The sequence below is a fragment of the Myotis nattereri genome, assembly GCF_964212035.1.
Source record: "Myotis nattereri genome assembly, chromosome: 7".
NCBI lineage: Eukaryota > Metazoa > Chordata > Mammalia > Chiroptera > Vespertilionidae > Myotis > Myotis nattereri.
This window is the reverse complement of record NC_138082.1, coordinates 48,236,119-48,252,095: the sequence shown is the minus strand read 5'-3', so window position 1 is coordinate 48,252,095 and position 15,977 is coordinate 48,236,119. Positions and strand designations below refer to the sequence as shown.

Here is a 15,977-nt window from a genome sequence, read left to right as displayed (position 1 = left end):
AGAGTTGGGTTTTCTTTATTTTTTATTATTTTTTTTAATATTTTTTATTGATTAAGATGTTACATATGTGTACCCTCTACCCCCCCCCCTCCGCTCATGCCCTCACCCCCCCCCCCCGTTGTCCGTGTCCATTGGTTAGGCCTATATGCTTGCATATAAGTCCTTTGGTTGATCTTTCTCCCTTGCCCCCACCCTCCCCTACCTTCCCTCCAAGGCCCGACAGTCCAATCAATGCCTCTCCGTCTCTGGATCAGTCCTTGTTCATCAGTTTATGTTGTTCATTATATTCCACAAATGAGTGAGATCCTGTGGTATTTATCCGCTCTCCAGTTCCATCCATGCCATGGCAAATGGTAAGAGTTCCTTTTTCTTCTTCCTCTTCTTAAAGAATACCTTTCAGCATTTCATATAATGCTGGTTTGGTGGTGATGAACTCCTTTAGCTTTTTCTTATCCGTGAAGCTCTTTATCTGACCTTCCATTCTGAATGATAGCTTTGCTGGATAAAGTAATCTTGGTTGCAGGTTCTTGCTATTCATCTCTTTGAATATTTCTTGCCACTCTCTTCTGGCCTGCATGGTTTCTGTTGAGAAATCAGCTGACAGTCGGATGGGTACTCCCTTGTAGGTAACTGACTGTCTTTCTCTTGCTGCTTTTAAGATTCTCTCTTTATCTTTTGCTCTTGGCATTTTAATTATGATGTGTCTTGGTGTGGTCCTCTTTGGATTCCTTTTGTTTGGGGTTCTCTGCGCTTCCTGGACTTGTAGGTCCATTTCTTTCACCAGGTGGGGGAAGTTTTCTGTCATTATTTCTTCAAAAAGGTTTTCAATATCTTGCCCTCTCTCTCCTCTGGTACCCCTATAATTCTGATGTTGGTACGCTTGAAGTTGTCCCAGAGGTTCCTTACACTATCTTCATATTTTTTGAATCTCTTTTCTTTTTTCTTTTTCGGTTGGGTATTTTTTGTTTCTTTGTATTTCAAATCTTTGACTTGATTCTTGGGATCCTCTTGTCTGCTGTTGGATCTCTGTAAATTATTCTTTATTTCAGTCAGTGTATGCTTAATTTCTAGTTGGTCCTTTTTCATGTCCTCCATGGTCTCACTATACTCATTGAGGGATTCATTAAATTTATCGGCGGTTTCCATAAAATTCTTGAAAAACCTTATAAACGTGGCCTTGAACTCTGTATCCAGTCGTTTGCTTTCCTCCATTTCTGCCATTCGTGACCTGTTTCTTTGTCTCCGCATTTTGGCTGCTTCCCTGTGTTGATAGAGTGGCCCTGCGCGCCAGGTGTCCTGTAGGGCCCAGTGGCTCAGCCTCCCCAGTTACCTGGGGTGGACACTCTTGGTGCACTCTTGGTGCCTTGGTTGTTGTAGGATCACTGGGAGGAATTGACCTCCAGGCCAACCGGCTGTGGGAATCAGCCGTGTCTGAAGTGGGAGAATGGTCCCCCTCTGACCACTGGGCACAGTGGCTCCTGGATCTAAGGAGGTGCTAATTCAGCCTCTGCCTGAGGCCACACAGCAGGAGACACGAAGAGGCTCAGCTGTGAAGCAATGCAAGCCGCTGCGGGGCCCTGGGCCTTCTCTTGGAAGTTCCGGGTCTGCCTGGCTCGGCTGCAGCTAGGTGCATTCACATGCAAAAGCCTCTGCCGCAGCCTGGGTGGGGCGGGGTCTCAGGGAGTCAAAAGGGCGGAGAAAGAAGCTATGGCTGATTCTCCGCCCAGAGTCGCGCGTCTCAGTGTCCCGGTAACGGCTGCAAGCACCTTTGAGGGAAAGCCGCCCTCAAGTTCGCCCGCTGCCGCCTGACAGACCAGCTTCTCCCCGTATGAGTCCTGGGTCCCCAGAGACTCGCCGGAACCGGAGTTCAGAGCAGTCGGGAGCTTGTGATTCAAAAAGACAGCTGCGTCCTCAGGTGCCACCCCCTTTCCGCGCGCGCGAGCCGCCGCCGTACCTCTGCACTTCACCTCCGCAGCTCCTCTGGCTCTCAGCGTGCCCCTCTTTTCTTCTAGTTGTAGAATTTACACTCAGCCAGCCTTCCTGTTGTTCTGGACGATGTTTGCTCCGTCCTTTGCGGTATTTTTCAATTGTTGTGTGAGGCGACAATTTCCCGGTGTTTATCTATGCCGCCATCTTAGTTTCTCCGATTAACATTTTTTCAGAGTTGGGTTTTTTAAGCTTCCTGTTACTCAGACTCTTGATAATCACAGTCACTGTTAGTTAGGGTGTGTGTGTGTGTGTGTGTGTGTGTGTGTGTGTGTGTGTAATCTCTCAGCTAAGCAGAGGCAGAAAAAATTGGGAATCACTGGCTGGCAGGACTTACAAGGCATGGAAATGCGACTCACATTTCTCTTCTCTTTGTTTCTATGATTAAACCCACAGAGACCCTGTGCCCTCAGGGCTCATCTCCAAGGAACTCCTATTTATGTATGCTTGGCAGCTCAGCAAATTACTTTCTAAATTGATTGCTGAATATGCTGAAGGCACATGCTTGACCAGGTCTAGAGGACCAGCATCTTTTTAAAAGCCCGATCAATTGGAAAGGCTGCTATCTTTATATAATGCCTCAGGGTCAAGTCCAAATTATATTTTCACATCAGGGGAGCTTTCAAAGCTCAGGGAGATGCCAGGGGCCTCCAGGAAGGAGTCACTGGTCTGCATTGTAGATTTATAGTCACATTTCTACTGACTCAGAAAAGGAGGAAAGGATACTCTTGCATCCTGGGAGCACTCTAGCCAGTTCACCACTGACCAGCAGCATCTTCAGGCTTCATTCTTTTCAATTTATCAATTTTTAAACTCACAACGCATGAAATATTTCTTTGCATTCTGAGTTCTTTTACAATGTGCATTAAATATTTTGAATGGATTTAATTTATATTAATTCACTTAAATGTACAGTTGAATGTTTCTGAAAGGAATTTGCAATGTTTATGTAATAATATTATTAATATAGATATTAACATAAAAGTTACACATAAAAGGAAAAATAAGCAAAGATTTTAAAAACAATCACAGTTGCTATGACTTGACTATAGAATTAGATTTCAGCTTCCAAAACCAAGGTAAAAAGATAGTAGGGTAACATAATTCTCGCTTGATAAGAGGAAGCATAATAAGTACTCACAGAAGGGAAGTACTTTTTTCCCCTTGGACTACATTTAAAAGGAAAAATATTATATGGAACTTACCCATTTGACTTAGGGTAGCTTAGTGCTAACCTTTCTAATATAAACCCATTGCCGACTGGAAGCATTTTTCTCATGTTTATTTCTTACAATAAATCCTCGATGTAATCCAAAGGAAAAAGTTGATGTACCTGCATTGATACATCATATCACCCAAAGTTCATAGTTTATATTAGGGTTCACTCTTAGTGTCTCACATCCTATGCTTGGACAACACTGCCTTGAATTTGGTGACAATCCTTCTTTATGATAGGTGGTATAGAAACTGAAAGGCAGATTTTTAAAACTGTTACTTTTCAGAAGTATGTCAAATGAAACTTTAAAAAAGTAAGCCCAAACCTATCTAACTCTAGATGGTAAAGTAAAATGTTCAGATCTGATCTATTTTTTTGTTCACTATGAAACCTCTACAGAACTGCTGATAAAAAGAAGAAACTAGATAAAGGAGCAGATTTACTGACACTTAAAAAAGCTTCTTTAGTTTTCTTCTTTAAAAAATCATGGAGTAATTAGCACTCAACTCTTATGCATATGGTCAAAATGCAAAGGAAGGTGGCAGGGTGACCACCAGCAGCGTGTCTGACCTCCATCCTGGTGGTGGGGATGGGTTTGCTCAGGGTAAGAAGAGCCACAGAAGACTTCCACAGGACACCATTACTGATCAATATGCTTGTTGCCAGGTTGTGTCTCAAGTGATGTGTTTGGGAGCAGATGTGCATGAGATAATGAAAAATCCCATTATACATTGTGGTTTTGGTGGAGAATGTTAGAAGTCATTTTGAATCTACTGTGTTATGGTCTTAGTCTTGCTCAGATGCTTTATAAGTCTTCTTATATTGAAATTAGTTGATGTGTAGTTTAATAGCTATTAAGCACCATTTATTAAGCCTTGTCTCATGATGCCGGATGAGCCAGCTCAGAATGCCATAACAAAATACCACAGACTGGGTGGCTGAAAGAACAGAACTTTACTTCTCATGGTTCTGGAAGTTAGAAATTCCAGATGGAGGTCCTGCAGAGTTTAGTTTCTGGTGGGAGCTCTCTTCCTGACATGCCACCTTCTCACTGCAGCCCTCCTATGTGAGGAGAGGAAATCTGTATGACTGGATTACAGGAGAGTTAATAAGATTATGTGCTCTCTTGAGGGTGGTTACACTTCTGAAGGGTCTGAGAAAGAGGATTACTCTGGCATTTCAAAGGAGTGGTAACCTCGATGCCCAAGAACCATGGGCAGTGCTGCTTAAGGCAAAGGTAAACCTTTTATAGGCCTAGGGTGTGACTGCCCATCTGGCCTCCCCAGTTGGGAATTTAGGATTAGATCACCTTGTGAGGTTAATTTCAGTTACTGAAATTGTCAGATTTATTAGCCCCTTTCTCATTCACATCCTCATCCTCACTGGTACAGGGTGAAAGGATATGTGTTGCTTTCAGGGAGACAGCTACATTATCACACTACAGAGGGCAGCAACCCTGATCTTACAGGATCTGGGACAAAATAAGGAAGTTAGGTCAGTACAAATACATCTGACACTAATCTTTCAGTGACATTTTGAGATGCATAAACACATATGGATTGGATTAGTGACTATGTTCCTTAATAATGGACAAATGTATGTAGATGTATATCAAAATGTATATGAATGTGAACCACAAAGTGCTATAGCTATAGATCAGAGGTGCAAAAGAATTACAAACTTACTACAAAAATATGAGAAAGTTTGTGTTGGTATTATTGGATTATTCAGCAGTCTGTTTAAATCTTCACTAACTCCTCCCTGTTCATTACAAATGTGTTGAGTCTGTGTGTACAATTAGATGTCCTGATTATACAGTATTGTAAACCAAGCATGTCAAACTCAAAGGCTAACACGGGCCAGATAAACAAGGTTTAAGTTAATGTGGGCCACAAAAAAGCAAAAGCGTCAATTTTCATAGAAACATATGTTTATTTCGATAGAGACATGCTGAATACAAAGGGCTGAAATAAATGAGTAATCATTAACATAAAATAATAGAACATTTTAATAAAAATTAATATTTTTTGAACATAAACTTACCAAACACTGAATAACTGCACAAATTAATAAGTGTAATGCAAATAAACCTATTTTTCTTGTTCTCCAAAACTGAAATATTTCCTGTTGCACACACCAAACCAGTCAGTACAAGACTAATGATGCGGCAATCCGCTGCTAAAATATGCGCTGCTAGTATTAGTGAAGAGAAATGGTGCGCCTGTGCATGAGGTGCATAAGGGAAATGAATACAGCATGATTATAGTAATCAGCCACTAGCGAACATTGTAGTTCGTTATTCATAATTATGTATAACATAATTATTGTAAAAATTAAGTTACAAAATTTTTATTAAAACGTTTCTTACATACCATTATGTTGGCTGGGTCGCAAAGTTGTGGGCTGCATGCCCCCGAGAGTTTGACATGCTTGCTGTAAACCAAGTAATTGCTGTCAAGTCAAGAAAGATTGTTTTGTCTTTAAAAGACTTTGACCATGAGTCAGGGGGTGGAAGTGTGCCCTGAGAGCTAATTTCCTTAGGCCTGGAATTAGTCTGAGGTGTCCTACTGAAACAAGAAGTATGCCTGACTGTTACTGAACCTTGTTTAAGGCATGGAACAATTGATTAATAATGTTGCTTTGTAAACATTGAATTGGAGGAGTTTTAGGGTACATTGTTCATTGATAACAATGAGGTCGATGATTTGCATCTGGTTTAGGTGAGATCTCTGAAGGGCCCTGAGGCTCATTACATAGCAGGAATGTCTCTTTGTGACCAGCAAAATATTAAGACACCAGCTAGGACTCTATCCCAGAAGTAGCCTGAAATACTACCAGTTAAGTATAGATTACCCAGAGAGAATATGTGATGGGATACTAATTGCTTTAATATCTTATTCTTAAGTCCTTCAGTTCTCACAGAGGTAGATTATTGAAATACCCAAATATTGCAGATTGGTGGAAGAAACTGTCATAAGTATCTCATCCTGCTTCTTTTCCAAAATATGTAAAATATGTTTCTTTGTCATTTTTTAGACACCCTGGCTGTGGAATACAAGGCACTGCTGGTACAACTACCCCTATCAGGTAAGGAGCCATTGCTCTCTGGGTTTTTATACACATACAGTATCTTCCTTCAGTGAGTTTTCTGATTAAGGCAGGTCCGTTAGGTTGGGCAGCTGCCTGGCTTTTTGGTCCCCTGCCCCCACACCTGTGGCTTGAGGCTGCATGTAGCCTAGTGAGGGAAGTAGTTTGTGTTCTGAGTGAAGCTCAGAATCAGAGCTTAATTGCGTTAGCAGATGGAGTAAGTGTGGAAAGGTGCATTTGCTGGAGAGCGAGATACAGTCAGTTCAGCAGGTGGATGATTCCTGTTTCTAACAGTTGATCTGCTTTTAATTACTGAGGAAAGGCTGACAACAGCCCAGGCCTGTCTCAGTACCAAGGCGGGATAGCAGCAGGCCTGCTGACTCCAGTTCACGGTGTGGCTTAGGGAGTAGCCTCTAAGTATGTGAATCAAGCACCATTTCCTTGAGCACAGAAAAAAATGAGCGTGTACCATTACACATACACACACACACACACACACACACACACGAAAGAAAAAAAGATAATGGAAAATGAGATGAGATTAGAATCGTATCCCAGAAAGGGAGTATTTCAGATTCCTGCCCACTGATGTACCTTTGCCTTTGTCCATGAATTCAGAAATATTAGCGTGTCTGCTAGTCCCTAGATCAGTTACTATTTGAATATCAAAGTTGGGACTTTTCTAGAAATTTCTTACTGAAAAGTTTCTAGATCAATTGGGATATGAAACAAATGCAACCAGATATTTTGGTGATACAATAAGGAGACATACATTATGAGAAGCAACTTGGATATTTGAGTTTGGGATTTGTTAGGGCTGTCTTTTTGGTGAACATAGGTTAATGGGGAGGAGGTGTGCCCTGTGTCTTCTCTATCACCCACAGTGTCTAAACAGGGTGGGAACTGGTGTTGGATACTCCTTGGGCAAATTCAAGGTTAGGGAAATGTTGAAGTGCATTTCCATCTCTTTCATGTAGTTTATTCAGATTAGAAAATAATGTAAATAAGCATAACATAGTTCGAGAGAGCTGAGTATTCCAGGGCCATTTCATAGAGACTAAAGCAACATTGAAACCCAGTCGCTGTTGAACACAATTGTAATTCCCAGGCCCAACTGCTGTTTTACTATCTTAAATACTTGGAATATTGTCATTTACAGCTTTCCTTGTGTCCTGTAATGGTACACTGAGTGGAAAAATCCCTTTATATCTAGAATTCTATTTATAAAAACACATCAAAGCCTTCCAGGAACCTTAACTCGGCTGCTGGTGTGGCAGCTGCTCTAATGCACTGCATTTATGAGGTAAATTCCGTCCCGCGAACAGCATTGAGACAAATGCCAGATGAAATGTAATACCCACTCTTCTTCATAACTATAATGTGATCTGAAATAACTTTCACATTAATGGCTGGAGCTGAGCAATTGCTTATTTCTGAGAAAATGACTTGCTAGAGCAGTGGCTCAAAATGTAGCTGCAGACTGTTTCACAGATAGAACTATAGATTCCACCTGATAATGTGAGGGTCTCTCTGGTATGTACAGTTATGTTTATGTAAAATGAAAAGCTTCTTTAGTATAGAAGGAAAGATACCATATGTGGGGATTCAGATTAAGATTGTCTTCTACTATTAAGACATCATTGCTTATCAGTGAATAATTCGGCAATTAACTCCCAAAATCTAGGACCCATTAATGATCTCTCATGGAAACAGTGGTCATTCTTTTTAAAAAATCAATATTTTTATTGATTTCAGAGAGGAAGGGAGAGAGGGAGAGAGAGATAGAAACATCAATGATGAGAGAGAATCATTGATTGGCTGCCTGCTGCACACCCCCCACTGGAGATCGAGCCTGCAACCTGGGCATGTGCCCTTGACTGGAATCGAACCTGGGACCCTTCGGTCCACAAGCCAACACTCTACCCACTGAGCCAAACCAGCTAGGGCCAGTGTTCATTCTTGATACTTTTCTTATACTAATAAAAAAATGAATGGCTTTCTTTTTATGTTTGTGGGGAAAAAAACATTAAACAGCATATAATTATTACGCATGTAATTATAGTGTTTTGTGGATAAGCATATTTTCATAAATATATAGGTTGTAGTTCGGAGGTAGTCTCATGCCTTAAGAACACTTTTTTTAATGTATATATATTTTTATTGATTTCAGAGAGGAAAGGAGAGGGAGACAGAGATAGAAAATCAATGATGAGAATAATCATTGATCAGCTGCCTCCTGCACACCAACACTAGGAATTGAACCCGAAACCTGCGCATGTGCCCTGACCAGGAATTGAACCATGACCTCCTGGTTCATAGGTCAACGCTCAACCCCTAAGCCATGCTGGTCCTGCTTAAGACACCTTTAAAAATGAGCCATGCTCGTGAAACAGATTTATTGTCTTTAGCACATATATCCTATATAATAAAAGCCTAATATGCTAAGTGTCCAACTATTAGTTCGAGTGTTGGACTAGTCGCTATGACGTACAATGACCACCAGGGGGAAGATGCTCTGACATGTAGGTTAGCTTGCTGCTGGGGTCCAGCAGATTAGGACTGGGCAAGACGGGCCAGACATGCCCTGGAGCCCTCCCATGGTCTCTCTCTGGCCCTGATCATGCATCGGTGGGGTCCCTTGGCCCGGCCAGGGCCCTCTCGCAATCTGGGGCCCCTCGGGGGATGTCAGAGAGCTGGTTTCGGCCCGATCCCCGCAGGCCAGGCCAAGGGACCCCTCCAGTGCACAGATCCGTGCACCGGGCCTCTAGTTAAATAAATAATTATACAGATTTCTAGGTGAGGAGTGGTCTGTTTCAATTTTATCAAGGATTCACTGCTCCTTATGCATGAGTATGTATATTATTTATTACATACATAATGGTTTTTATATACATGTGTGTATTTTAAGTTTAAAATAATGCAACGTTGCCCTCAGTTGGCCCTTGTACAGCTGTCATAAAGAGCATAAGTGGGGAATGGAAGCCCCAGTGGCGATCACAAGCCCTCCCTCACTGTGAGACCTGGGGTCAGCCTCCCACCTGAATTAACTGGCAGCAATCTCCTGTAACTATACAATTTAGAAAATGATAGTATTAATTTTATAGGGCTTTTAAGAGTGTCAAGGAAATTATTGCATGGGTAAGCTCTGTCAACTGCAAAGGACTCCACAACTATAGTAGTTATTCTAATATGATGCTCTCTTATGAACTCTGCAATTCCTAGAGTGCTCTCACTTGTCCTTATAGCCCACTGGGGCATTTTCCCAGGTGGAGATGCAATAAGAAAGTGACTCTCATTAAAATTGACATTTAATCTTGGCTCCAAGGGTCTTAAAGCCAGCACTCTATTTTTTAGACTTTATTGTTGCCGTATGTCTGACCTAAGTACCCATCTCTCATTGCGAATAACTTCAGTTTTTAAAACATAAATATGTTTTTTTTATTTCTGAGAGGAAGGGAGAGGGATAGAAGCATCAATGATGAGAAGAAACATTGACTGGCTGCCTCCTGCCCAACCCACACTGGGAATCGAGCCCCCAACCGGGCATGTGCCCTGACCAGTAATCGAACCATGACCTCCTGGTTCTTAGGTCGACGCTCAACCCCTGAACCACACTGGCCGGGCATAAATACCTTCAATTTTAAAAGGCCACTTCATTAGGAAATATATTCTCTCCAGGGTGGTGCTGAACTTGATAAACACACTGATGCTCAGAGTTTAGGATTGCTGGTGGGGAGAGTATCCTGTCCTCTCTGGTGCTCTGTTGCCAAAGGTCAGTGAGTAGGACAACTGTTTTCCTTGATGCCTATGGTAAAGTCAGTAGAGTTGGTGGTTAAGTGAGTACCAGCTTCTCGTAAAGTCATTTGTTATGCTGCTGTTGGTTTACAGAGCATTTAAGTTTCCATTGTATTTACCACCTATACTATTACTGTGTGTACATATGTTTGTGTGATGAGCTTCAAAGGTCTTTGATTCATTCCGGTAAAGGAAGACATTTCATTACAATTCAATAAACAAAAACAGGTTGTTGAAAATGTTTTTTTTTTTAAAAAAAAAAAAAAAAGCACACTGTTTTGTTTTGTTTTTATGGATTTATGTGCAGAATAAATATTCTTGCGTTCTGCTGCCTCTCTGATCTTCTCCCCCTTCCTGGACCTGTGAGGCAGATAGAACAGGTGCCACCTCATTTTACAGTAAATTAGCTAAGGCCCAGGTTTTATACCTACGAAGCTGCGGAGGTGGGACTTGACCTCGGATTTCCTGGCTGGGTGCCTAGCCCAGTATCTCTTGGCAGCTTCCTTGTCCCTCTGATCTTTTAAGAAATGTTTTTGAATTGTCTTTTGTTGACGTTTGCTGTGTACTGAAAGAAAGATCTGATTAATGCCCAACTGGGAACGAGGCCTCAGTGACAGACGTTGTCCTCCAGTTTCTGTCACCTCCCTCCCCTGTGCCTGTGCCGTGGAATCTCACAGCAGTTAGCCAGGGCTATTCTTTTGTTGTGTGCATTGGAATATATATTTTAGCTTGTCTGAGGAATCTTGCAGATACTCATGTCAAAGAACCATACATGCTATTGTTAAAGTAAATAGTGAATCAGGTACCAAATGTGCATCCTGACGGACCCTTTTTTGGTTGGAGATAAAACTAATGCCATCAGGCTGTGGAGTAGAGGGATTAGAAGCATCCTTCAAAGCCCCCTTTATCCACAAAGAGAAGGGGGCTAGAATGTGTGGGGGCATAAGACCATGTCACTTTTCAGCACTGAGCCTGAGATGTTTGGGACACAAATGGGGTTTCCTATTAACTATTAATCTTTTTTTTTCTTTGATCCTCAGCCACTCACAACTGACCTTCACTACTATTATATCCTGGAGCTGTCATTTTATTGGTCTTTAATGTTTTCCCAGTTCACTGATATCAAAAGAAAGGTAAGTGGGGTTCTGTTGTAAAGTGCCTGCGGACAGGTGTCTTTAATGGGCCCTGGCAGGTGGGTGTAGAGCCACAGGCACTCCCCGCTGTTTTCCCAGCAGCGCTAGGTTAGTCCTGCTTTCTGCTTGGATACATAAAGTTCTCTATTTTTGTTTGTGCTGTTTTGGATTTTGTTCCCCTTGTCTCTTAACTCTTCCCTAGTGTTCTTTTCTCTATGAAAATATATAGCAACGAGTCCCGATAGCAGTAATTTCTCTCAGTCTGATTTACAAGTCTCTCTTTTCTCCAAATTAAATAAAAATGAAAAATGTTATTTGTTGCTCCTGGGAGAGAGTAACATCTCCGTGTTCCAGCTCTACAGAATGAAATTTTCTCCAATTTAAGGGCTAACTGGCATGAAAAGATGTCATGAAAAGACAACATTCCTAAATGAACTGTGATCTGGGTTTCACCCCTCCCGCCGGCGTCCATGGAGGGCACTCTTGACCTCCTGAGTGTTAAACCCGCTCATTCTAGTTCTCATCGCACCGGCCTCTGGACACAGGTGGCACTTTTGATTTTTCACTGCTTATTTTTCATGATGCCACGTTCTCCGGACTTTCATATTTGGATCGTTCCTTCGAAGCTGTGTTTGCTGGCCTGCATCTCAGTGCCCGTGCTCCACATACTTGTGTGCTCCAGAGCAGCGGTCACCAACCTTTGGCACCTCACGGACCACCAATGGTCCGCAGACCACCGGTTGGCGACCACTGCTCCAGAGTATACTCCTTTCACTGACCCGCAGCAGTGGCTTACTTAGCTGGCACAAGGCGGTCCTTGTGTTTTGTGTGGCTGAGCAGCCTGAATGTGGTGTATGCCCTCTGAGTCTCAGAAGTGGGTGGTCCCTGTAAGGCAGTGGTTCTCAACCTTGGCTGCACATTAGAATCACCTGGGAATCTTTTTAAAATCCTGATTGCTGGGCCTCATCCTCCGAAAATTCTGTTTCTTTGTTACTAATGTCGTGGCCCCGCCCCATAACAAAGAAACAGAATTTCCGGAGGATGAGGCCCAGCACTCAGGATTTTAAAAACATTCCCAGGTGATTCTGATGTGCAGCCAAGGTTGAGAACCACTGCTATAAGGGCTAAGGCTTAGGTATCGCGGGTAACTCATTGATACCCATAACTTGTGTTCCCTTACTCCTTGCACCGAACTTGCTGGGCCAGTTTCTGGGAATGTTTAGAGACCCTCTAGGGACAGTATCCCAGTTAGATATCCTGGTCTTACGTGCGGAGCCTTCTTAATTCATGTTGTCGGAACTTGTCGTCTGATTATCTCCTATGTGCCAGGCTCATTGTATATTTTACTTACTTCGTTTTTAAATCTTTCGTTGTGGTAAAAATACAAAATATAAAATTTACCATCTTAACCATTTTATGTGTACAGTTCATTACTGTTACACACATTCACATTGTTGTGCAACCAGTTTTCAACATTCTTTTCAGCTTGCAAAACCGAAACTCTATATCCATTAAACAACAATTTCCCATTCTTCCCTCCCCCCAGGCTCCTGGCAGCCACCATTTTACTTTCTTTTGCTATGAATTTGACTGCTCTAGGTACCTCAAAAAAGTGGAATTAGACCATATTTGTCCTTTTGTGATGGGCCTATTTCACTTAGCCTAATGTCCTTAGGTTCATCCACGTTGTAGCACACATCAGAATTTCCTTCCTTTTTAAGACCAAATAATATGCATTTTCTTTTCTTTCGAGGAACATTTTTTCCAGGGAGTCACACAAAACATGAGTATAACAAAGAAGGAGGTTTAAATGTTCTTCCTATTTTGTAGTTAAGAAAATGTGTGCACAGTAAGTGTATGTACATTTTTCAAGGTTGTGCAGTTTGGGGATGAATTACAGCCCAAGTTGATCAAGCAAAGTACTGTGATTCCCTCTTAGATTAGACGGGTACACAGTTCTTGCATTGTCTTGCCTTGCCATGCTCCTGACATTAAAGGCAGTAATTTGGAGCTCTTTGTCATTGTATTGGCTCCTCTTTCGCTCAGTGAGAATGAGGGGTACCATCTAAAATCAAAGAGATTGCAAGACTGACTGTCCTTGGCTCCCAGGAGCTGAGTCCCAGTGAGACATGTCTCCACTTGCTTGAGCTTTCTCATCACACTTTTACCACGTCTTTTCAGTGAGCCAAGAGCTGGCTAATTCTTATTTCATGTGCAAAATGGGAATATGGCCACTACCAGACTATTACTCAGCACAGGTTTTAATAAGGAAGGCTTTTCCTCTGTTGACATCTCTCATTAGTGAGTTGTAGCCCTTGCTTTTTTCCTTTGCATCTTGCTGTCACTGCAGGTTCTTGGTGATTCCTTCCTCATTACCTTACCCCTTGGAGGGTCTGCCATTCCAACCAGCAGCAAGGATTTATAGAATGTTCAGGCTGCGAAATATACTCCCCATCTTCCAGATTTTTAACTATTTACCAAGTTCTCTAAAAAAGAGCCTGCTTCCTAATTAGGGAATAGAAATATTTGAAGGCACCCATTGACAACAGAGCATAGAAATCAACTTCTGAAGGCCATTTGTAGGGTTGTTAATAGAAAGGTTACACCCATGTTTACTTAGCTTCCCAATTAAATGACAGTGAGCTTGAACAGCCATTTCTCAAATAGGGACCAGGGTTTATAAACACTGGATCCAAATGCATACCTCAGACTGTTAGAATCAGCACCCTAAGTGAGATTTAGAAATCATTTTGTGACTTAATGGGTTCATGAGTCTTTCTAAAATGGCTTTTATATTTACAAACTCACAAACTCTTCCCTTCTAGAAGTGTCTTAATATTGCTCTTTTTTATTTTTAAATTGCTCTGTTTCAAAGTAGAATCTGGATCTAAAAAGGAGAGAACCTTTCATCCCTTTGGTGACAGAGCCCATTGCCTCTCCCTTGATCATTTCTAGGGTTGGTTCTTAATTGGTCAGTGATAAGTTATACTGTTAATCTTCCCAGAGGGAAGGGACTAGCCAAGATGTAGTCATTTGGACTAATAATTCAAATGACATGTAATTCTAATATTCTATTATAAGCTACCAAGATGTGTAAACCTTTTTGAGGATTTTTTCCTTCTCTTTTTTTTCTTGCTTCCCTTCATTCTTTTCTCCTTCCCTCTTTCTTCTTCCTTTCTTCTTTTGTAAACAGAAATTGTTCCAGTATCTTACATACTCTTGGTATTCAACATTGTTCAAAATATTTATTTCTCAAGGCTTCATTTTTGTTGAAATTCTGTTTTTAGCACCTGTTCACAATGAGTATTTCTCCTTCACATCTAAATTTTCTAAGGGACACTAATAAATATGACTGTGCTGCTGGAGCTCAGAACAGCTTGCTTGTGTCTAAGCCCTATGTCCCTTTCAACTAAGTAGCTGTTGGACTCAGGTCTGGGCCCTGGGCCAATGTGCCGGGCTCATGTTCGGAATCCTTCTCAGGAAATCATCCATGGCCAAGTTCCAAAGCCCAGCTAGTAAAATCAGCTGTTGCTCTTCTGGTCTTTAACCTAAGAGAAAGACTATATTTTGTAAAAGATTCCTGAAAGATGTATGGTGATTAAATTGAGCAAGAAGCTCATTGATGGACTTATATTTTCAGAGACTAACTGGTGTCCATTCCTATGAGTGCTTTACTCACCTGTGAGGGGCCTGTCATGCTCCAGATCTTTCCTGCTTCATTTGGATTCAGGGTATAGAAGACAATGCATGCTTTAGTCTTTTTATAAAGCAAGCTGTATAGCATAGAATTAAATGGCATAATGTCCATGAAACCATCTGGTACAATGCTTGACAAATAGAGCTTAGAATAGTACCTTTGTTTGGCACATAACGACCAGAATTTGGTTGAATCAAAACAGAGTTCTAAAACCAAAAACAAAGACACCTCCAAAACATAGTGGTCACAAGTTTTTGTACTTTTGGTCCATTAAAATTAACAAAACTAATTAGGAAGAGGAACGAACTTATGGTAGCCACCCTTCTTCCCTAGTACTTCCTCCATTTATAACCATGAATTCTTGAAGGAAAGGACGTTTGAACATTTTCAAGAAGAGAGGACACCTTGTAATAAAGGACAATCCTCTATATTAACCATATGGGGAAATTCTTTTCTTATTTTTTTCTGGAGCGGGCGGGGGGTCGGGGGGAGGGAAACTATGGGCAGTATGGCCTTGAGGTTAAAGGCATGGACTCTGGAGTTCATCCACCTGCCCGGCACCACTCCTAACTTGGTGTGACCTTGAGCAAGTTACTTTACCTCTTTGTGCCTGATCCAAAGGTTTCCTGATCCAAAGAATGGAGTTCATATAACTTACCTCAACAGAGTGTTGTCAGCATAAAGTATTACATGCTGTTAGAACAATGCCTGGCACATAATTAGTGCTCAGCAAATGTTAGCTATTGCTGTGGTTTTAATGTGGTTCATCAGATAGTGCCAGCTCTCCACCCTCAGGCACATGTAGGATAGTACTTTTCAGCCACGTCCTCTCTTGTGGTTGTGACTGGTAGGCTGTGAGCAGAACTGAGAGTCACTCTTGACCCTCTAAACTCTCTTCTCCCCCGGAGTATAGTGATTGGTAACATTTGAGATGGAGCCTGCTGCCTCAGTCTGGTCCCTGAGTGACTGTGGTGAACAGCGTGGACCTCCACCCGTAGCCAAATGGTAACATGCAGTGAGGAAGAAATAAGCCTTTGTTTTAAACCGAGATTTCAAGGGCTTT

General features: G+C 41.8%; 1 protein-coding gene across 2 annotated transcripts in view; it reads left to right on the top strand.

Annotated features, from left to right (window-relative positions):
* The window catches only part of CERS6 (ceramide synthase 6), a 260,066-nt gene that overhangs the window by 187,029 nt on the left and 57,060 nt on the right, over positions 1-15,977 (top strand). For both annotated transcript variants that reach the window (XM_081096278.1, XM_081096277.1), the window contains exons 5-6: positions 6,239-6,289; positions 11,125-11,217. In XM_081096278.1, the coding sequence (XP_080952404.1) occupies positions 6,239-6,289; positions 11,125-11,217 (144 nt within the window). The remainder of the gene's footprint in view (positions 1-6,238; positions 6,290-11,124; positions 11,218-15,977) is intronic.